The 23,091-nt window shown below is 35.7% G+C and overlaps 1 protein-coding gene across 4 annotated transcripts in view; it reads right to left on the minus strand.

Annotated features, from left to right (window-relative positions):
- Positions 1-23,091, minus strand: part of KNTC1 (kinetochore associated 1) — a 41,237-nt gene that overhangs the window by 4,460 nt on the left and 13,686 nt on the right. For 3 of the 4 annotated variants that reach the window (XR_008469102.1, XM_054219253.1, XM_054219252.1), the window contains exons 26-59: positions 22,722-22,865; positions 22,326-22,424; positions 21,783-21,886; positions 21,518-21,623; positions 20,684-20,818; positions 20,158-20,277; positions 19,315-19,384; positions 19,172-19,239; positions 18,311-18,603; positions 17,471-17,643; positions 17,180-17,277; positions 16,064-16,205; positions 15,071-15,127; positions 14,399-14,562; positions 13,745-13,849; positions 12,738-12,866; positions 11,885-12,001; positions 11,363-11,472; positions 10,910-11,120; positions 10,080-10,169; positions 9,547-9,718; positions 9,066-9,124; positions 8,708-8,924; positions 8,109-8,182; positions 6,661-6,871; positions 6,444-6,553; positions 5,751-5,800; positions 5,282-5,360; positions 4,475-4,593; positions 3,513-3,648; positions 2,457-2,552; positions 1,546-1,602; positions 1,020-1,074; positions 877-940 (exon numbers count right to left, since the gene is read on the minus strand). Coding sequence is in view for 3 of the 4 variants with exons in the window: in XM_054219253.1 (XP_054075228.1) it covers positions 877-940; positions 1,020-1,074; positions 1,546-1,602; positions 2,457-2,552; positions 3,513-3,648; positions 4,475-4,593; positions 5,282-5,360; positions 5,751-5,800; positions 6,444-6,553; positions 6,661-6,871; positions 8,109-8,182; positions 8,708-8,924; positions 9,066-9,124; positions 9,547-9,718; positions 10,080-10,169; positions 10,910-11,120; positions 11,363-11,472; positions 11,885-12,001; positions 12,738-12,866; positions 13,745-13,849; positions 14,399-14,562; positions 15,071-15,127; positions 16,064-16,205; positions 17,180-17,277; positions 17,471-17,643; positions 18,311-18,603; positions 19,172-19,239; positions 19,315-19,384; positions 20,158-20,277; positions 20,684-20,818; positions 21,518-21,623; positions 21,783-21,886; positions 22,326-22,424; positions 22,722-22,865 (4,034 nt within the window). In the remaining variant the exon portion in view is untranslated. The remainder of the gene's footprint in view (positions 1-876; positions 941-1,019; positions 1,075-1,545; positions 1,603-2,456; positions 2,553-3,512; positions 3,649-4,474; positions 4,594-5,281; positions 5,361-5,750; positions 5,801-6,443; positions 6,554-6,660; positions 6,872-8,108; positions 8,183-8,707; positions 8,925-9,065; positions 9,125-9,546; positions 9,719-10,079; positions 10,170-10,909; positions 11,121-11,362; positions 11,473-11,884; positions 12,002-12,737; positions 12,867-13,744; positions 13,850-14,398; positions 14,563-15,070; positions 15,128-16,063; positions 16,206-17,179; positions 17,278-17,470; positions 17,644-18,310; positions 18,604-19,171; positions 19,240-19,314; positions 19,385-20,157; positions 20,278-20,683; positions 20,819-21,517; positions 21,624-21,782; positions 21,887-22,325; positions 22,425-22,721; positions 22,866-23,091) is intronic. The other variant, XM_054219254.1, reaches the window with a different exon arrangement.

Consider the following 23,091-nt stretch of genomic DNA (forward strand, 5'->3'; position numbering starts at 1 on the left):
ACGCATGACGATTTTCTACCTTTAAAAAAACCCTATTGAACTCCAGTTTCTCTTTGTAAACACACAAGGCCCTGTTTTGAGGGGAAGCGTTGGCCAACTGCCCAGAGTAATGCTTTGGTACATATGTATATGCACAGTAGTGTAGGCGTGTTCTTCAGCTGGATCCCTTTCCAGTATTTCTTAACTAGCTTTTGATTCAAGTCAGGCTCTCTGAGCCCTGGTTCTTCTCTTGAGCAAGTCAGAGCGTTGTGGTGAATAAGACAATGATTTATTGTGCTGTTTTACACTGTAAAGGCAATGCAAAACTGGTTTACCTATAGAATGTTTTGGAACATTAATACCATAGGTTAACCACATTTATAGATGTGCAGCTATTACATTTTTGTCATGTCAGATTTATTCTGTGTAGGAAAATGAATTCTTTCTCTCTCATACTCTGTGTTAATGTTTTAGGAAATGTGCTATATTTTGGGCAAGAAAAATACAAACTGGACTTTTAGAGTTGACCACGAGTCCTTTAAAAATGTCAGGACAGGCCCAGATATGCCTCATGGGGGCAGCGACTGGACAGATAGATTGGTTTTCAGCAGACTGTGCTGCCGATTCCAAGTCCCAGTTCTGAGAGCAGTTCCCAGTACAGTTTAAACAGCCCAGGTACCAAGTTGTCAACAGTCTGTGGGCGAGCACAGAATTTCTGTTTGGCTACGTGCCCTGATCCTGTCCTTCCCACAAGAGGCAAAAGGTTCTTCCTCATGCCTCAGGTTCCCCAGTTCTCGGAGCTCCTTTGCGTGTTCCAGGGCAGACTGTTGGATGAGAAATTACAAACGGGCATTACCAGTTAAACTAATACAACTGTGGGAGGTACTGTCTACTTACTTGAGCAGAATCACAAAACACTCGCAACATTCCTCTAACTGTTTAGGACTCAGTGGAGATGAAGCTAAGAAATAGAGACAACATGATAAAGTAAATGTATAACTAAATTACTATACACGTGTGATAGTCAATAACAACCCTACCTGTGACAAATGGTGCCAGAATTACACTTCGCCAAGCTCGACTGAAGCTGGGAATCTGTTGACAACAAGGTTTTAAATAGCCAAACATAGTTGTAAGTAAGTGCATTTTAAAACACAGACATCCTGACCCACTGCAGGTGGAAGAAGCCTGCCAATTTTCTTTTCTTTTTACCCTGTATGAATCATTCTTAGTATTGCTTTCCTCATCTCATAGTCTAAGATTTAGCCATATTTTATATTTTGACTGATGGTAAAATTATTCTGTACAACTTTACAGAACCCTCCAAGTAAGGCGTTTACTGAAGGAACCACAAGTGCAAAATATGCTATTTCAATGCTTAATAACAATACTCATCTGCACGTTGTATTGTCATAAAAATAGTCATTCAAAAAGAATCTTTTCACGCATAACACTTCATGGCACAGATGGCTGCCATTTGCACACACAAAGAAAACACACAAACAGGATGCTAAACCCCTCTTAGGTGAAAAAAAAAAGATTAGGAGTCACAGAATATTTGCTTACCTCCCACAATGAATGAATCCCAGTAATTTCTGTCAAAACTCTTCTTAGATATTGCATCTGAAAAAAAAATATTTCATTATAAAATGCTACAGTGTTTGAAGACTTGGTGATAATCTACAGAATCGCATTATGCTTGTCTTGTCTGCAGACTCTTAAGGTGCTTCTGTTCCTTTGGGAGGAGTAACTGATGCCTATAGAAATATGATTTACGGTTAAGTAAGTTAAATTATCACAAGCAGTAGAGGCATCTGTTGTCTCAGTAAATACCCAAGACTTCCGGTAGTCTTAATACAACTGGTGCTGAAAAATTTATGATCCCACCTTCTTTGCTATTAGTACCTAAATCTCATTAGATTAAAACTAGTTTCAATACCTGCTCCTGATCTAACCACATTGCCAGGTACATCTGCTATCTCCTTAGGCTGTACGAGTATTACATAAAGTTTGACAATCAGAGGTAATTAAGATTCTGAATGACAAGGCTCAGGATTACCATCATGATAAATACATTTTAGGGGTAATATTTTCATGTGTATGTAATGTATACCCAGATGCACAATTTGTGCATGTGCATATATATATTTACAAACAAAAATATGCATATTATGTGGTAAAAGTATTAATTTATTATCATCGGATTTACTCTTGCCATCTGAAAGGCTTTGTGCCTTTAAAAAAAATAAAGCTAGAACGATTTAAGACCAAAATTCTCAAGCAGTACTGCTGAAACACAAATTTCTCAAAGCTTCATCAGTTCAGTACCTAAGAGCCCAAAGAAACCATGTAAATGATCGATAATTGTTCACAGTAAGTTTGTAGTTTATGTATCTATCACATTCTTTAGAAATCAGTGGATAAAGAAAGCCTTTTCCTCACCTCGCTGCAGAACTTCATGCTTAAGAATTCCTTACCATATTGAAACCAATGAGTTTCTGTAGGAGGCCATTCCACAGTTGGGAATCGTATACTTTGTATTCTAGACTGAGCTCTGTCACCAATCTAACAGCCTAAAGGAGAGCAAGGACACGCCGCGTTTTAATATACGTTCATGATCTTCAAACCTGTATTGCTTGCCAGAGTAATTTTAGATTTTTACAGCATTAGGGGACCTTTAACTCCTGAGAGGCCACAACCAAGCCAATTTCAAAACTATTTTACGCATGTGAGAGTTAAAACAAAACCAAAAATCCCACCTATATGTGATATCGCTTTATTTTCTACTTGTTAGAAGGCTAAAGCTTTTTCATCTGTCATTTTCAAATTTTAGACTAGCATGTGAATATTTCAACTAAAGAACAGACCACTTCCATTTTATGGTTATAAATCAGAAGTATGACTGTTGAAGCCTCAATAGAATAGTATACTTTTTTTGTCATATACTACTGTCTACCTGGAAATCTCATTTACCTGCCCTTGTCTTCAGGGTTAAGTTAGCTGTTTACAAAACATATCTGGTAACATGAAGTAAGTGTCAAAGTTAAATTCCTAAGCAGAGCAAAACTTAAAACCTATGCATGACATATTAGATAAGGAAACACAAAGCAACTAATAGCTATTCCAAAGGTGTATAGCCGTTAGTAGTTAATTCAAATTAAGTATGAGGTATGTGTCCAAGCAAGTTCAAAAAAATAAAAAAGGCTTCTGCATCAAACATCTTGCTTTCCAGACAAGAGACAAGGTGTGCGTACACAAAGGTGGGCAAGTACTAGGGAATAATTATGTCATGGGCAGTAGTCAGCAAGTTTGGGTTTTTTTTTTTTTTTGGTCACTTTGAAAGAGGAGACTCTTTGGGGTAACTGCGTATTTACTTGTATTTTAAATATAATCATGAGTAGCATATCACGAGTAGTGTGTGAAAGGGACAGAGTACGCTGGAGCAACATGTTTAGAGATGCATGTGCTATGTAGAAAGGTGTATGTTTCACACAATGTATAACAGAAAATGACAAAGGATTTAAAAACCATACCGTGGGTTCATGGCTGTGATTCTTCCATAGCCCCTTAATCATTCCTTCCTTAGGACTCTTATGAAATGATTCATAAGTGTATGGAATATTCAAGATTTCAAACTCTGCCAGATAAATGCAGCATTTTAGAAAATACCTGTAAAAAAAAAAAAAACAAAAAAAACAAAACACCAACAAAAACCATGAGTTAATGATATTTACAGTGATTATTATAACTCACATAATCAAGCTCAGGATAATATTGGAAAAGTGTTCTGTTGCTTTAAAAGAAAATTAAAAATGTAGATTGTATTTGTTCTTATGAAAGAGATCTTAATGAAGTAAAAAACTTTCTGGTAATTGCTTAGGGAAACTTCATTCACCTGAGCAATAGGCGGCCTGGATCATCTCTAAAGATAAACCAGTTACTCCAACTCTTACAGCTAAGATTTCATTCGTGCACAGAGACTGCATATTTACAGAAACCCATTTTGGCATGATTTACTCTGAAAACAGCACTTTCCAGGCCCTAATTCCAGATTACCAGCATATAAATTCTATTCTGGATGTTTTCTAAGGAAGTTAGTTCTACAGATAATTTCAGAGATTTTGGTTCCTCATTTTTGCAGAGGACTATGTCTTTGTAAGATGACCAGTTCTGAACTCTGATGAACAGAATACTATATAGGAGAAAATGCTTCGGTTACTAGACAAGTAACTGCAATCTATGCAAAAAGGAACAAAATATTTTCCACACAATGTCATACTACTTTCAGGTTTACAAATTAGGACTGTGATGTACTGGACTGCATTACAGTGTAGATAAAAGATCTAATTATACTCTTCAGAAATAGATTTTAAAAGCTCAAAAACCAGATTAGTAAAAAATAATTCTCCAAATATCATATATTTCTTTCCAACGGCTATTAAAAGACCAAGAAAATATCATTATTAAGGAACGCCTTCAGGAAAATTCATCTTACTTTACTTTCTCAATGGGTTTCTTGAAGAGTGATTCCACAGTCTTGGTATCTGCCAAGTGGAGCAGACACTTAAGTGCTCTGCTCCTGTGAACAAATGTCAACTGAGTAACACCAATCGGCTGAGAGGGGGGAAAAACAACACAATGAAAAGTCACAACAATTGACTGAACAACTAGAAAGAGGGTTATATGTGTCTGGCATAATCCTTTCTAAGATTTTTTTTTTTATTAATTTAGTGGAAATATATGCGAAGTAACAGACTGGTTCACATTCAACTTTTATACTAACCAGTTGAAATATTTGTCAACTTCAAAGAATGCTGCTAAACCAGGTGGTTTTCTAGATGTAGGACTATTAATGCAGGTAAGAAAAATATCTGTGATATATAGTATCACAAATAAATACATTTAGTAAGTGTGAAAGACTGAAGGTTAAGGTTCTGTTAAAATATTTTTACCACTCTGCTTTAATTCCACCCAAAGCGAGCCAATGTATTACACCTGCTTAAAGCACATTCTAGAAGACGTTTAATGAAGTTTTTTTTCAGATAATATCAACAATACATTTAGAAAACCCAGAGTTCAAGGGCTGCTCTTGACAGTCAATAGCAAAATTCAATGAACACCACAGTTTTACCCCAAAGGTGGTGGGGAGAAACATAGAGCTCATAGAGATACATAAACTATCCAAAACACAGATACAAAGGCCTTAGGTTGAAACTCAAACAGTTAATCAGACAACACTTGATTTCAATAAGAGGTAAAAGTTTCATAACTAGCAAGCTAAAACAAGAATTCAGAAACTTACAGATGCGGCAGATGTTGTAATCGCAAAAAGCAATCTTGAACTATAGTCCAGAGGGTGTGACTGAAGTAGATAAATAACTCTGCAAAAATACGTTTGTTTTTAATACAAGTACAGCACAGCTACTGAAATACAATGTATCAATATTCATGGAAAGTAAATATATTTCAGTGTCAGAAAGAGATTAAGGATAAGAGAGTCCAAGGATATAGAAAACGAGGAGAAAACCTCCAAATAGCTACCCTTAAGTATGCACTTAAATTTGTAAGTTATTGCCAATGGCATTTCATTGAAGTAAGTCTTTTTCATTGCGTACGTATTTGACGATTCAAAACTGATGTCACCAGAATATAAAAATAAGAACACAACAGTGAGTTCTGACTCACACGCAGGTTTCTTGAAAAAGCCAGATATAGTTAAACTTGCAAGTTACCAATAATTCACCATATAATATGTAAGACAACAAACATACCTTCGGAGCTCTCCATCTTCCTGTACATCTCCAAGGATTTCCTGAGTTTTCTTTAAAAAGACACGAAAAATGTAGCTGTGAGAGTCTTCTAAATAGTTTGGATAAACAGCCTTGGTTAAACCCTGTCTGAAATGCTGGGCGCCCCTCCTAATGCAGCAAGGAAAGGAATTCTGGTTTTATCAGTCTTTATTTAACTGTGTGCTTGGCCGTCAATGCCATTCCTCAGCCTGCAAACTGGAATGTCAAAGCAGAGGCAATGTCTGCTCCCTGCCCTTTCTCACCCAGCTGTGTGCAGCACAGACAGCAATTCACTCCGTCAGCTAAGCTGCAACAGGAGAGGATTCATTCTCTTTCTGATTCTATAATCAGTGTTTGATGAGGCTAATATATTTATAACTCCTTTAGGCTGGCTACACGACTTTACTGTAGCACCAAAGGTAAGATTTTAATCTCTATACAGAGAGAAGGGAAAGGGTTTCAAATCATTCTCACTAGAGGCAGTGGTGTGCAACAACATTAGAATGGTATTGAAATCGGCAGTAGTCTGAATTCAGATGCATCTTAAACAGATTCATGAGCCCTAAAGGCAAATTGTGCAAAATAACCTTAGTCTTTTGAAAGAGTCATAAAAATATATGTATTTTATGTAATTGGCCGTCTTTCTCCAAAACCAAATCTCCAGCAGTGACTTACTTCTGAGGGCAGTATACTTGAACACAGCCACTTCTCCAGCAGTTTATCCCAAATTTTGTTCATATCCAAACTGTTAATTTCGGCTATCTCCTTGGCTGCCATATGGATATCTAAATAAATAGGTAGAGACAATATACTTACAAGCTAGTATTATTTCACTTAGCATTTTCTAAAGAACGTCTTTTTGCTCCTTTGAAACTAGATTATGGATACTCACCTGGATAATCTCTGCCAGTTGGATTTTGGATTCTTTGGTCTATACTGTGGTGTTCGTACAGTAAAATGATAAGATTGGCTGGTTTCCCAATGTACTTTAAATGCTCTCCAGTGTTCAAGTTATGTGTTATTAGAACATTTTCTGTCGCTGATCGCTTATACTGTATATATAATTTCTTCTGCAGGACTTCCGCTTTTTCATGTGAATCATCCTTTAGCAAAACACCACAGTTTATATAAAACAACCTCCTTTTACTCAAAAGCACTAGAAAAATCATCTTAATGTTTTATAGTCTAAAACGGTGAACTGGGTAGGACGAGGGGTAACTGTTTCAAACTGGAAGAGGGGAGATTTAGATTAGATATCGGGAAGAAATTCTTTGCTGTGAGGGCGGTGAGCCCCTGGCCCAGGCTGCCCAGAGAAGCTGTGGCTGCCCCATCCCTGGAGGGGTTCAAGGCCAGGTTGGACGGGGCTTGGAGCACCCTGGGCTGGTGGGAGGTGTCCCTGCCCAGGGCAGGGGGTGGCACTGGGTGGGCTTTAAGGTCCTTCCAACCCAAACCATTCTATGATTCTGTGATGCTATGATCTGTTCTACAGATCTTTTTAGAAAAATGTCTACAACTTTTTAGACGACTCTTTAGAAAAATATCTACAGGTATTCTTTCTGTGAACAGACAGTATTAACCATGCTGCTCTAGCAAGAAAATATTCTTTTAAAAAAAATTGTAAACAGAGGTATGTTGTGAAAAAGCCAAATAAAATACGAACCACATGCACCAGTGTGTAAAATTAAGACATTTTGAGGTAAGATGGAGAAGAAAAAAGATTTAATATTAAACCTTGGCTGCTAGAATTACAGATTAATTTTGGCACAATTCTATTCAAAGATGTGACTGTATCAGAAAACTACTTAGTTCATTGTGTCTCAAAAACTCCGCAGCAAGCTTGATATTTATAAGTAAGGGTAAGATTCTTATTCACCTCTTCCTACCAACCATGTAAAAATGAGCCTAAGAATTAGGTCAAAGCAGACTTTCATTATATATACTACTACAAATAGCTAAATGGTCTTGGAACTTAAAGCAAAAGTTAATGATGATACTGATCTAACAGCTGGAACAGATTCCAACCCATTCTCCTGCAGCAAGAAAAATGCACACAACAGCAGAAAGAACGAATCCGTCTTCCTTAAAACTGTGTATTTTTTGCCCAGCCTCCAAGAACTGTAAGCCTAATTTTTGGTAGGTTGTGAACAGGAGAACGTTACTGGGCAAAGAGGGTTCTTCTGAGGGGTCACTGACACAGCCACTTCCCCAGAAGAAAGTACTTCCCATATCAGGGTTGGTTAAGGTACAATTTACACACCACTATCCAGAACACCAAAAGACAAAACACTAACATAAGTACCTGACTGTAAAATGACAGTTTTGTAAGTAGTTTACCGTTACCTTAGCTGTAGTATTCTTAAGCCATTTCTCAGCTAGATAGAGACAGAATTTAAATGCCTGAATCTGGTCAGGACCTTTTTTAAAGATAAAAAAGAGGGGAGAAGGAATTAAATAAAGTAAGTTTTAATAAATCCTTTCTACAGTATACAGAATATATATTTTTATTTCAAGGAATTTTTAAAAAAAAATTTAGAAGCTATTTAAAATATTAGGAAAGCTCTTGTACCTGAAGAGCAAGAAAATATTATCTATTTGGATTCAGATAACAGAGAAGCTAGCTTAAACATGGCTGAAGCATTTGCTTTTGCTGGAAAACTTGTCTGAAAATAGTATGAACATACAGAAAATTTAAGCAAGATAACATGGCTTAAAAAAAGAGGAAAAAAGGATTTAATAGTGATGCTGTGTTATAAAATGGTTGTTGTTCTAGCCTACTGTTCAAAATTAGATGTAGGAGACATGCATTTTTATTCTCCATTCCCCAGGTTTTATCCAAGAATACTGAACAAATATCTGGTTACAGGCCAGCTTTTTTTTGCTCAAACCTATTCTCCTCCTCCCATTACTTCACTCCTCAAGTCATCGCGTATGCACCTTACCTGTTGGAAATTCTTGTGCAATCTTGTGAGCTGTAGCTACAGCCCACTCTGGATTAATTATGGACAGCAGATATGACTGAATCGTCTGCACAGTTTTAGTCGTTTCCTTGTTAACTACTGATGTATATCCTGTGTTTCTCATTTCAAATATTTTTGGTTTCAATTTTTTTTCAAAGACATGCTGAGCTGCAGACATGTGTAAGATATCCAGTGAAACCTAGAAAAATTAAAGTAGATTAAGAGTTGTCAGAAGCTCTATACTGAGGCCAAAATAATGCAAAAAACCTCATGAGATCTCTCTTTTGTGGGGGGTAAAAAGGATAATTTTGAAATAAATCTTTTCAAGACGATACTTTACCTTCATTAGTTTGGAAATCAATAGAAGTGTTGGGAAGGATTCCTCGCTGAGCTCTGCAGCTGAAAGGAGAAAAAAAAGCCGTCTATAATAGTATCACAGTCCACCTGTAGCTTTCTTTATGAAATGAAGCACTTTCAGTTTATTGTTAGACACAAACATCCATTGGCAGAGAAAGAATGTAATCTTAATTATTGACACTGGCCTGGGAAGTGGGATATATGGATTGGTCTTTGAGAGGTCCTAAGAAAAGAATTTGAGGACAGAATTCTGCATTGTATCTATCATCTCAGCTCCGCTGAAAGCCAGCTACCTCACCAGTAGCAATTTGGGAGCACAAGTGCTTTCAGAAGCACGTGGGATCAAAACTGCATTAAGAAAGAATTATAATTAATATAAAATATATGCTGTAGAACTTTAAAGTTCACAGATAGCAGAGAAAGGGAACCATACATATATCTAGCCATAAAAACACTGAACGTACATATAATGTTCCAGAAACATCGTGCAGTTCTAAAGAATATCAGATGAAAGGGCAGTCTGGTTTGAGCAGCTGGAGATAAGGGAATCGCGTGCTCTAAAACATATTGGTGTTCTAGGTCTACAGGTGGAGAAATTCTTTTATAAGATTCCAGATGTTTGAGGAGGCTCAAAGCCTAGGGGGAAGAAATAAAATAAATACAATAAAAAAGCAAGGAAAAAGCAAAAAAAAAAAAAAAAAAAAGCCACAAGACAACTGTATTTCTCCCTGCCCTGCCAGTAAACACGTCTAAGTCCTGGCGACATCTGTTTTTTTGGTAGAGTTGGTACATTATCTGTAGAGTTTTTATCCCTGCTATGAGCCATTGCTGAGAAACAGCTAGAGATCTCTGTTCCTTGAATGTTATTTTCTGAATGAGAGCTGTGTAGACAGAATAATTCAACTAATTTCAACGGTCTCTTGAATAACTACACTCATAAATAGACAAAACAATACAGATGCCATTAGCAAGGTAACAGCAACATATTTGGATGTACCTGATTCAGATGGATACTGGTGTTCTCTTCATCAGCGTTTTGCATCACTTTCAGGACAATTTCTATAGTTTCATAGTCATAAGGATCAAGCTGTTCAAAATAACAATCTATTTTATAAGTTCTTATATGATTTGTCTTATAAAAACATAAAACTTAGTTAACTTTTAACAATTTTAATACCAACTATATTGACATAACACTGAAGAAACAGCATAAGCATCATGACATACTTTTTAAAAAAAATAAAAATACTTCCACTTCATAGTCCTAAATCCTAAAAAAATCGTCAGAATATTGCAGAAAGGCCAAACATGAAGTGATGAAAATAATAATTAAAAAAACACAACAAACCACAAAACCAAACTCCCCCCCCAAACCCTAATAACTAAAACCCAACTAAACAAAAGACCCAAAGATATAATTTTTTTTTTCCCCCCCATCTATTTTTAACATAGCACTTTGAAATATTTCCAGTATGCTATGATTTTTAGAAGTGACTCTTTTGTTTGATTATTTTCTGGTTGTTTTTTAAGGGAAGTTGGGAAGAAATACTCTACCTGTCTTTAAAGACAATTAGATATGTTGTTCTATTGTTTTTTCTAGAGAAGTAGAAAGCTGAAACTTAACATTTATGTTCCTTTAGCAAAATTGGAAAAAAATAACCTTTTCAAATTTCTGTGGAATTATTAATCTGCCATTCAAGTGACATGCAGGATTTGAGGCTAGATGCATACCACAGGGATTCTTTTTGCTTGTTTTGATGTGTTGGTTTTTTGTTTTGTCTTCTTTATTTTTTTCTTTTTTTTTTTTTTTTTTTTTTTTTTTTTTACCTTGTACAATATTCCACTGAGGCTAGCAACCAGGTCGCTCGTGCTTTTCAGCAGAGGAATTATTTCTAGTGCTTTAGCTAGTAACGTGGAATGAGGTTGCTTCTCACTGTGTTCTGCAGAGTCATCTTCAACATGATTTGTATTAGCATTCTGGAGAAGAAGTGTTTCAATGCAAAGCTGCAGTGCGTCATCACTGTCCAGCATGAAAGTACTAGAAGAGGACAGAATGTTATTTTGTCTGTGACCTTTGGTGTCATCAAGGTGCTTATTTCCTTATGAATAAATTCACCAGAGATCAATACGTATTCTGATTAATACTTTTTTTAATAAAAAAAAAATAAATCAAAGTATTTGCATATTACATTAATTAGGATCTATTTAGACTAAAATAGATTTCAGTAGGCATGGTTATTACAGCAACAATTAACATAATTGATTTGCTTCAGTTATTACCTGCAGTAATTCAATATAAGATCCGTGTCTACTTTTGGATTTTGTACCAGCGTTCTTATGAGTTCCTTCTTCCTTATTGGTGGTTGTCTAAATACAGTCTCGAAAGAAATCTACAGATAAATAAACATTTTATCTTCTTTGGGAAGAAGTCCTTTAGACAATATCAAGACTAATTCCTTATCTAGTCAACCTTCTATGTTTTCTTTTGCTTCAATACAGAGATTTTCAGAGCAGGAAAAAGCAGTGCATTTATTTGCTATGCCCTGTCCCAAATAATACTTAAGCACTTAAAAATTCCTTTATAGCACCTTCAATTATTGAATTTCTCAGTTTCTGTGGCTTATTTAAGCAGACAAGCAAAGTGAAAAATTAAAAACAAACCCCCAACTTTCCTTACATTTGAATAGAAAATCTGTCTAAAAATCACCATAAATCTCACAAGATACTGACATTTACTCATTTAAAAAAAACCTAAAAGAAATTAAAAAAAAATAATAATAAAAAAAAAATAATCAAACTTACACCAAATTTACCAAGTTGGATACCCCATTCTGCATCGGTAACCAATTCTTGGAATTTGCTTTTTTCTTTTGCTTCACCACATAGGTTAGCAAGCTGCACTCCAACCAGAGCTACTGCCTAAAAGGAATGAGAAGGGAAGTGAATAGAAGGATAATAAATAATTTGTAAACTGGGAATCCTAAGGTCTAAATCCTCAGAGGAACTTAAAATGATTCATAGATAATCACACAACTGTGTAAAATGAAAACAAACCTCACAGAAGGTAGTATCAGGATTACCCCACCTCCTGAGTTGGCAGTTCAAAGCTACTTTAAAACTGAGTTTCTTTCTTGAAAATATTCTGTTAGTATTGTACTAGTGAAACTAATAAAAAAGGTATTTTTTAGACATCATCTTTTCTCCAAATTTATGTCACTCTCCCCACTTCTTTGTTATGCTTTACTTCCCTTCTTCCTTTGTATTTTAATAGATTTATTTATTCCATTCTTGACAACTGCTGTCAGAGAACAATTTCTCCAAAATATGGTGTAGGTATAAATTATGATGGGACCTCAAATAAACAATTTCAAGCTTTGGAATAAGTCAGGATGAGGTAATCTAATGCTTGGACTTCCATCACACTAACTATTCACAGCACCTGCCTGTGCACAGTCTCGCACTGTGGTAAAGAGAGGGAGCTTCTCTCCCGGTGGTACCCTAAATGAGGCATTTGTTCAAACAGCTATAACCTTAACAGTGGCAAAATATTGCACTTCCATATGATACTGCCAACGTCTTTTTTTTTTTTTTTTTTTTAAAGAAACTCTTTAACATTCTCTATTTGCTGAAGTAATACACTGCCTTGTGAACTTACCAAAACTTTTCTGTAATTTTGCCATGTATTGTTCAGGACATCCCACAGCTTATTGAACACATCTTCCTTGGGCAAAATTGTGCAATATCCCAATGCCAGGTTCTGATCTATGAAACGACAGCTGAATACCTGTGGTTTAGGAAAGAAAAAAAAGGTATAAACTTTAGGAATTTATTTTAGTAGGTCTCTGTATAAAGTATAGCACATAAAAAGTACTCTGTAATTTAGAAGTGGATTGGGCCTCCAAGTTGGGGGGGGGGGGAGGGAAAGAATAAAAATGCATTTCAGGTTTTAGAACTTAAAATCTAAATATACTGAAGCCAGTCTAAAAGTAACTCCCCTTAATCTAAAACTGACTTAGAAGATGGTATATTGCAGATTTTGCGAATAGTTTTGTGTTTGTTTTTTTTTTTAAAAAAGCTCCCCTCAGCTAGAAGTCTACAAATCTAAAATGAAACCAGGATTGAAAATGAGATAGCGAATGCCTACAGATGGTAGAGGCCTTTATTATAATTCAGGAGTCCTTAAAGGATTCCACAAAGATGAAGCTCCCACTGTACCTAACCTTTCAGGCAGATCAACTGGTGTATGATCAAAGAGCCATAGTCCGTAAGAGGCTCAAATATGCCAGGGCTACAACATGTGGTGGCCAGCGAGGTGGTGTCAGCTCAAAGGCTGTTCAGAAACACATGCTCCAGCTCCAGCAGGAAGCCGGGCAGCTGGGGCTGGAGAGGCCAACACTGTCAGACCACCCACCCTTGCCCCATTCTGCTACTGAGACACAAGGCTGTGGAACCCAATTCCTCCCCACCAGTGCAAGTGTCAGTACTTTCTTTCACCTTCTCTATGGTTTTCCAAGGTGCGTGATTTTTCCAGAATGTGTGGGTTTCACAGTGTTTGGCCACAGGACAATTTCAGAATGGGTTTTTGTAATAGAATGGGTAGCCCCTTTCTTGATAGAGCAGAAGAAAGGGGGCTCACTCTTTCCCTTTTCAGAGGATTCTTACCTTGTGTAGTAAGGTCAGGATAATGGTCATAGTTACTGAAGTATACTTCTGTTTCAGAGCAATGAGAAAGCTTTTGGTTTCGGCTAGCACGTGGCCATCATGTATCTATTATGGAAAAGAAACAGTCAGCACACGATAAAAATAAATTCTAAGCCTTCAACTTCTCTTGTCGTTCATAGCATAATAGGAGGTATTATAGTAATTGTATGTTCAGATTTAAATAAGGTCTTATGACGATCTCTTCTACGTAGAAAAAGGATTTCTGTTTCCAAGCGCTTTTGAATTGAGGAGTGTTTCTTGAATATTCTACTTCCAACTTTTCTCATACTAACCAATGATAAAACAATGTGAAAGAACATAATAAACTATTATTAACATTCATTTTATCCCTGGCCTCCCTGCAGAGACTTAGAAGTTTAGTTCTGAACATACTTTGCAAAGAGTAACAGAGGACTGTGAGAAATAGGGAAGAAACTACCAGCTCCTTTCACAAAGTGACTCAACAACTGATCAAGTGGTACTAATTTCTAAAATGTCGTGGCCATAGCCTCTCCCAGACCTATCAAATTCTTATATAAGTACTCTAAAGCTGTTAATAGTTTTCATACGTATGGGATTTACTCTCAGCAAAATTCAGCATCATCTTTGCCATACCTTTTCGCTCAGAGAGAAATCCATGTTGTTTGATACACCATGTTGAAGACAGGATCCAAATGAATTGACTATTAGCCGCAAAGCTAACTCGCACTGACTGCACTCCATGAGGTTCTGTAGCATTGCACACATGGGAGTTCTAACTGGTAGCAGAAGGTTCTGTCCTGTCATGCATTTTGAAAACAAATGACCCCAGAAAATAATCAGTATATCAAGCATATTGTTCGTGGAATTAATATCAGAGCAGTTTCTCTTTTTTTTTTCTCATTAAATTTATGATGCAAGATCAGCCTTAGCTCCCTTTGAAACCTTAAATTTTCAGGGCTTTTAATTTAATACAGACTCCCATTTTAGTTCAAAAAACAGAATTCGGTCATCTTCTTGGAAAGGCTCTAATGGATCCTAGCTCATAGTGGTAGAACTTCTGTACTGAAATACAGGCTCTGACAACATGCCCAAAATCACACGACTGAATGGTAGAAATTACGATCCAAACTGGTGTCTTTGTGCTGAACCAAGCAATCCCCCTAGCATATGGCTTTAAGTGGAACATCTAGGCACCTATTTAAAAAAACTATGAGTTAGTCATGCTTGTGTAGGCTTAATTTAAACCTCATGTTTTCTAGTGGTCTTGTTTATACTTTTAGCATGGTGAATCTGCCGTCATGGTACCTTTAGTAAATGCGCAGTTTGCCAGGCTTGTAGAGTCCAAAGGATACAGCTTGTTCTCTGAAAGACAGACAAATACGCATCAGCAGCGTGCCAAGATCTCAGCAACACTAAGCAGCCTATAAGTATCTTAAAAATACTATACTTCAGGGACTGTACATAAATAAAGACACATGAACTCTAAGAGCCAGGACTGGTATTTTTTTACTGTGCCTAATCAGAAGTTATTTTATAGGAGAGAATATTTTTTTGAACACACAGAGGAATACAAACTAACAATTTTCAGTAACTACTTTGTGTGTAAACCCTTTTGTCTTCATGAGACAGTCGACATGAACACTTCATCTGTGAAGGTAACAAATCTGTTCAAATCAATCAAATGAGCATATCCTTTATAGGTAGCTTTAGCACTGTACAACAGTATTTGCAATTACATGCTTTTTAATACACCAATGACACATTAGGAAAGAAAACATTTACGTCAAGAAGTATTAAAAAGAAATAATTCTTAAATATTCAGTGCTTCTTTTACAGAGCTGAAAGTGTCGTTTTTCAGCACCTACAACATTGTAGAGTTCTGTTTATAATACTTGAAATTTTCAAAAAGTTATGTCTATCTACAATGGTATGTAATACAAGGACAATAATTTTAGAATAAGATGAAATTCATCTTGATAAAACCCTGTCTCCATTAGTGGCTACCGGAAGATGTCTAGAGAAGATAAGAACAGGGCAAGTTTATCGTAACGCTTCTCCAGAGCATTTTCCACGTCTTCAGGTACTTGTCATTAAGATTCTTCCTGAACCAGAACAAAAACCAAAGTCATCTTTATATTCTATACCCCCTGTAACAGATATTTTTTCCATGAGTTTGCCTAATTGAGATTTCCGAGGTGATAATTTTCACACATGTGCTGAATTATTTATATTCCTAGATAAAAATCAACGTGAAATACAAATTGTATATTGACTCAATGTTCAGGAAAGCAAGTTTACCACAAACAGGCAGAAGAGAAGAAGTAGTTTCATATGCAACTGGAAGAGCTATCTGTGGATCAAGAACTACCCCATCCTCATTAAAGAAGTCGTCATAAGTCCACTCTTCATAAGGATCTCTATCTCCTCCAAAAGATGTTGTCTGAGTAAGAATATTGTCAAAAGAACACACATTAAAAACAAAAGCTAATAGGTCTACTAACAAAGTGTTGCAAGCGATTCCAGTTTTTGCATACAGGATTAGAACATGATCTTCTATTTGAAAATGGATTTTATTATGCTACTTTTTGTTAAGTGGCCAGTGGCTTTAAACACTTTTCCTACTTAGAGTGGCCACATTTCTCTTTAATGTTACAGTTATTTAGTTGTACAGCCAAAATGCATTCTTAATTAATTTAATGGAGGCTTTCATAAACATTCTTGGCAAAATATTACAAGCAAATATTTTTCAAGTGGATCATATTTTAGAAAAAATAACATTCAGTTCATAAATACGCTTGCCGAGCCACTTTGATCTATTCCACTCAAACTGTAAGAGCCCATTCATTTCAAGTAGCCTAAAGCACTGCTTGACCTGAACAAAAAAACAAAGATGCTATTCAAGAACTTAAAGTTCTTAAAGTTTTACAAAACTGTTGGCAATGCCTTCACATAATACATACACTTAAAAAAAAAAAATCAAACTCTCCCTGCCATATTTTACCTACTAAAAAAAACCAAAACAAACAAGCTTTTTTAAAGTCAGCTCCCTACGCTCTCTAGCAGTTCTAGACCAGCTATTCAATAAAATCAGTAATATTTTCAGTCATATTAGAGGGATTTACTATACTGAAACGTAGGTGGAATATGCTACTTGTGCTTGTGCCATAGCTGCACTGCTTTTAGTACTCAAATCAGTTTACTCTTTATGCTGAAGTACACACGTATTCAGGGAAATTTTTATTTGTAGAGCTGCGTGGGTTTTTTTTTTTTGTTTTTTGCTTTTTAAACCAACCGATTAAATATGTCTGGAGAAATGGGAGGAAAAAAAGAATAATGTATGTACAGTTAACACTAGTCAGTCAATCAAGACGTTACATATACTAAAAAAATAATATTTAAATTAGCAGAAGATACCTTTGCTGTAAATCCATAATTTTCTATTTGGCACTGTCTGTAAATTTCCTTGGCAGCCAATGTATATTTACATAGTTCCAGACAATCTAATAGCAAATCTGTAGAAATATTAAGATCATTAGCATACTATGAATGGAAGGTTCACATGTCCTATTAATAGGAAACAATTTTTTGCAGAACCTATTTTTACAGAGGCATATGTAGAAATTAACTTTGTTTTCATGTTTATTAAATATTTTTTGGAAAGTTGGATTCCCAACTTGAACACAAATAAATGATAACTGTAATTACCTGGACTACATGCTGTAGCTGCTTGGCAAGCCATTTCATAGATCACCGCTGGAAGATTCATATCTTTAGGAGTGATCATTGGAACATCACCTCCCAACATATGACAAAGCTTTTGACATACTGAAAACAGCAGCTTCCCTGTTTTTTCATTACAGTGATTTTCATAGAACTCTCTATTAAAAAAAAGGATGTTAAAAATAAATAGTCCTTAGGGCTTTTACTTAAGGCCTGTACTAATTATTTAATTCTCTTACTTATTTCACTTCTATGACTCCACTATATGCAACTAAAACTTCTGTGACTCAAGTGAAAAAGTACAATGCAGTTTACCTTAGAGATATGTACTGAAGCACATAGAACACGTTAATAGTAAGAAATATATTTAACATTTTCATCTCATCTCTTTTTGGGGAGGTGGTAGTAAGTTTAAATTACCTGACAACCCAAGCATAAGGCAGAGACCAGCTAGAAACCAGGACATGGTACGTACAATCAATACAATAGTTTTCTTCTATCTGTGTAAGCCAACGTCTCATAATGGTTACTTTATATTGTACCTTAATTAACTCTCACTATAAAACTGTAGGGAATCTTTTTACTTAGTAATCATGTTAGGGCAAAAACCAATGGCAATTTTCAGACAATACACTTAACTCTATATGCAATATTGTATACAAGCAATATAAGCATATTGCTTAAACACTCAGTTTTAGAAAAAAAATAAATAAAACAAACCCACCCCTCTCCTTTGCTCTACATCTACTTACTTCTGCAAAGTATCAGAAATAGTACAGAAAAGGCCATTAAAAGTTATAAGCTTGAAAGCCTCTGCACTTTTACCTGCATGTTTTTATTGTGTCTTCAACTTTTCCAGCATCTAGTGCTCTCAAGGCCAGTTTTTCTCCCAGTTCTTGCTCTGACCTTTGCAGGAGCAAAGCCAGTCTATACAATCTTGATTCAGTAGAGCGGTTCTTGGTTTTACCATCTTCTGAATTACAATTAATTGTTTGCACTTTTCTAGACTTTGACAGAGATCTGACAGTTTCATAAGCTTTTATATGCTCCTCAAGAAGCCTAGACATCAGTGAAGGATTCCTAAATTCTTCAACTGAAAGAAAGATATCAAAATCTTCCTGCAAAAAAAAAAAGTATTATAAATTTGTATTCACGCGACTTACTTTAAAAATGTTGTGGGTTTTTTTTTTGGTTAAAGTATTTTTATTTCTTGTTTCATTCTGAGGAATACTTTCAGTACAAAACTGACTTTACTAGTTTCTACCAATTACTGATTTATGTAGTAAATTAGAGAATTTTGCTAGGCAGTAGGTAAGCAAAATAAAAAAGCCTGAAGGGTACAGCATGCTCAAATGCTGTATTAAATAACTGAAGCTTGCAAACTACAATAAGAGCTTAATAAAATATTATAGTACTCTATCATGAGATCTTTGAAGTGTTTGCAATTAAGATTTTTGGAACAGTATCTAATTTTTTGGTTTAAATGGACAACTGAGTTCTAGTAATTGGGAACTTTTCCAGCCATTATTTAAATTGCTATATTAGCCCTAGTATCTCTTTGAAGTCAATATTAAAAACAACCTTTGCGTTGCAAATACAATTAATTTTTAATATCTTCCATGTTATAAGAACAACTGATTTACTGTAGTTATTCCAAAAGTGGTTTGAAACTATAAAGATACCCACCTGCAGGGCAGCAAGTGTTTCAAACATTTTTAGGTTTGCTTCACATTCATCTTTCTTCAGAGGATTGTCTGTTGGAGGAGAAAAACAATTACTTCCTGACTCCATTTACAAACAAAAGGTGAGATTTTTAAGTTGTAGCTTACCTTTTTGAATGCTGAACAAGAATTTAAGGATTTCCACGACTGTCTTAGTCATAAACATTTGTGTTCTGTGCTGCAGGAAAGGAAGGAGTTAATGTTTTTGTTCGTCAAAAGTGTGAGGGTTGAGTGACCCTCAGGCTTCTACTCTATTAAAATACTATGCAATGCTCTACAAACCTCTTAAGCAACAATTCTCAAGTCTAAGATACAACTAGTTGAAAAGCAAGGGAAGAGAAAGTTATTGTAAACAGGCACCCTTTATAGAAATAGCCGTGATAGATATGTACTTCTCAAAACTTCTGTGAGAGCTAACACACTGTGTGAACATCCACCGTTCTCCCTTTGCTCTTCCTTCTGTTGCCCAGAGTAACTCCCTAAAATAGCTCTTAACAAAAATTCTTTTCTGTGGTTGCAAGACAATTATGTGTGTTATCAACTGTGAAGCTTCAACTCACTTTGGTGCGTGGCAAAGCCACGCCTACAGTTTTTAAGATAGATGTTTTCCAAGAAGAACTGGAAAATATGTAGAACTAGAGGTATAATAACACAGCAGGATTTATAAATTATTAATTGAATTCAGGTAGCCATACCACTGTGTGGAGATGCCTTTAAAATTAAACAAAATAATTGTACAGTATACAGGATCAGAATATACTCAAGTTGGAAGAGGATTCAAGACGTTACCTAGACCAACCTCTTGCTCAAAGCAGGACCAGTTCATCATCCTTTTTTGCTGGAAGACACAGTTTTTACATTTGCATGCCCTACCTGTCTTTAAGCATCTGGGTAAGAACAGTATTTAGAATAATTTGTGCACACACTTTATGGTGTGAAATGACTTGGTACCTCTTCAGAATTTTCTGCTTTTTTCTGTAATACCAGTGTTCCCCATATAGTCAATCTCTCTGCAACTTTCTCAGCTTCAGCAAGACTCAGAGATTTTAACAAAGTCAGAGATTCCTCTCCCTGAAGTAAAAAAAAAAAAAAAAAAGGTAAACCAGAAATAACCAAAAGAAAAGGGCATTTGCTTTTTTATTGTTGGCAAGAAAGCAATTTGCCCCAGAACAACTCTAGCAAAAGCAGTATGTGAAAATACGTGGAGACTTCAATTCCAAACTTGCTTTGTGTATCATGGGTCATAATTGTCATCCTTTTTTTGCCACAAATGAAGGATGGCTCATGATGTTTAAAACTCTGACATAGATTTCATTTTCAATGTTAAGTATAGGCAGTTATGGGTAAGATGAATGAATAAAAATTATATGTAAACCATGTGTCAGATTTCAGCAAGTAGTACAATTTGTCCTGGTTTTGAAAATCGGCCTCAGTGTCTTTAAATTCTGAGATCAACGGACATGAAGTATTTTAGTACCATTTTTTTGTCAATCAGGTCTATCATCCTCAGAATGTAGACTTCCACAGTGGGCAACATATATGTTGCTACAATTTTCAAAGCATCCTCCAAAGAAGTAGGGGTATCCTGTTTAAGAATGTATTTCACTAGCCTCTGTAAGAAGAAAACAGATACGGACTTTAGTATGTTGATGTACAGGACAAAAAAGGAAATAATTTATACACATTACTTCTGCATTGGAATTGTACAGCTCGTAGTAAGCAAGTTACCTAGAAGTTTAAAACTTTTACCTAGAGAAAACTTGATTAAAGCATAACTAGGAGAAGACTGGATTTGGGGAAGAGAATTATCCTGGCAACTCTCAAAATTCAGGGCACTCATGTGGCTCCACAGGATGGCAAGGAACTTTTCTAGAAATATTCATTTTTTTTTCTCCCTAATAAAGCAGAGATGCTAAAAAAAAAAATAAATTGCCAGGTATCGTTCACTGTGACCTTAGAAGAAATTGGATCTGAAATCTCGAGAGGACTTAGCCTTCCATTTTGTTAGTTTCTTCTTTTCTTTCCTGTCCCCCATACAGAAACTACTATATTATCAATGCTGTGCTAATCAGGTTGGGCTAAACTAATCCACTAATTCTTAAAAAAAAAAAAAAAAAAAAAAAAAAAGGCGGGCTTTCAGGAAAAAACATGTCCCAACAGGACAAGAAAAACAGGTATTGATAACAAGTGGGAGCTACCAGTTGCAAAGTTTTTTGTTTTTTTTTTTTTGTTTTTTTTTTTTTAAAATACCCCATGAAAATACATGGAGGTAAGCGTAGGGATTTTTGTTTAATAGATGCTGATCACTTACCATTATCATCTGCTTGTCCTTTAAAAGATTAGTATCTCGTATCCCATAGGCTCGCAAAAGTTTCTTCATCTCCATCAGGCGGTAACTTTCCTGCAGTAGCTTTACTCTGTGGACAAATTAGACTATTATAAATTTATTTGCTGCCTACAGCTATGTGATTTATTCATCATGCTACATCAGACACAATGTATTTCCCCCCCCACAAAGAGAATTCTAATTGAAAGTACACACAAAACTGAGGTGTAGACCATGGGTGTTGCCTTACTTGACATGATTCATTTCCAAATGCTGTTTTACCAGCTGCTCCACTGCTGCACTCCATGGTACCATAGCACCATGCATTATCTGTAGAACTGCATCAAATTTCAGCTATAAAAGGAACATAAAGAGCTTACTTTTCAAAATAAGTTATAAGGTAATCTCCTGAAGTATTGTTCACATGTGATTGACTCATTTAGGCCAAGCATTTCATTTCCTGGCCCAATCTGCACTTGCATAAAGGACATTCATTATCATAATGTGATGTGTCAAGTTAGATTAGAAAATGCTTATAGTAATTTACAATGCTGTAGAGGTTGGGTTTCAAACATATTACAGTTGTTGTGATGTCATCACACGGAAAACTCACCTACAATTGTATTCTCAAGCAAAGAACCTCACATGGGAGGTTACTAAGATACAATAGAAAGACAGCATACTATCCGTTCTTCCTCATACCAAAATGTACTCATAAAAATGTACTCATATGCTTATGTAAAAATTATGTGTTTCCTTCTGAACTGATGTGTTAGAGCCACTTGATACTTACATCTGTATCAGAGATACAGCCAATGACAGCTATTGCCTTTGCCTCCCATGCAGTTTCAAATACGGAAGTAGACCGTGTACAACAGCGTTCTAGCAAATCCTGTATATTTTGATAAAGATTATTAGGATATTTGAATTCAGAAAAGATAGGAATATCTTATAATATAAACAAAAATGTAAAGTTTTTTTGACATTAAGGGACAGATTTGGCCATCTTCCCTTGTATCTGCTAATGTCTTACTACTGAAATAGTAACTGTCGTTAAGTTCATTGATAGGTGTAAACTAATCTGACAGCTGGTCCTAAAATTCAAGTGTAAATGACCATGGTCATCAGATTTGTTTTCTGTTTACTCATGTTTAAATAGCTTTCTTCAAAAGGAAGAATATATGAATACCTTTATATACTGTAGAAGAAGTTCATCCTTTTGTAGATTATGTTTACACAGGTAGGGTTTTATAAACTTCTCCAAAATGGATGGGACAAGCTCTGGTGCCAGAATTTTATCAAACATGCGAAACACAATAGTAGTTGCATTTTCCTGGCCAGCAAGCAGAACAATGCCATGTTAGAACATAACACATGTTAGTACATGATCCTTTACATCTCTAATAGATAATTCAACATCCAGTGTCAATTGAAATCAATTTCATGATTTCAAGAACCAGCATCCCTCTGTAGCTCAAATAGAAGTCTCTTACTGTTTACTTGTACTTCTAATTTCTCTGTTGCTAGTGCTTGCTCCACAATATGTGATCTGTAATGAA

Source organism: Rissa tridactyla, chromosome 13 (genome assembly GCF_028500815.1).
Source record: "Rissa tridactyla isolate bRisTri1 chromosome 13, bRisTri1.patW.cur.20221130, whole genome shotgun sequence".
Classification (NCBI taxonomy): domain Eukaryota; kingdom Metazoa; phylum Chordata; class Aves; order Charadriiformes; family Laridae; genus Rissa; species Rissa tridactyla.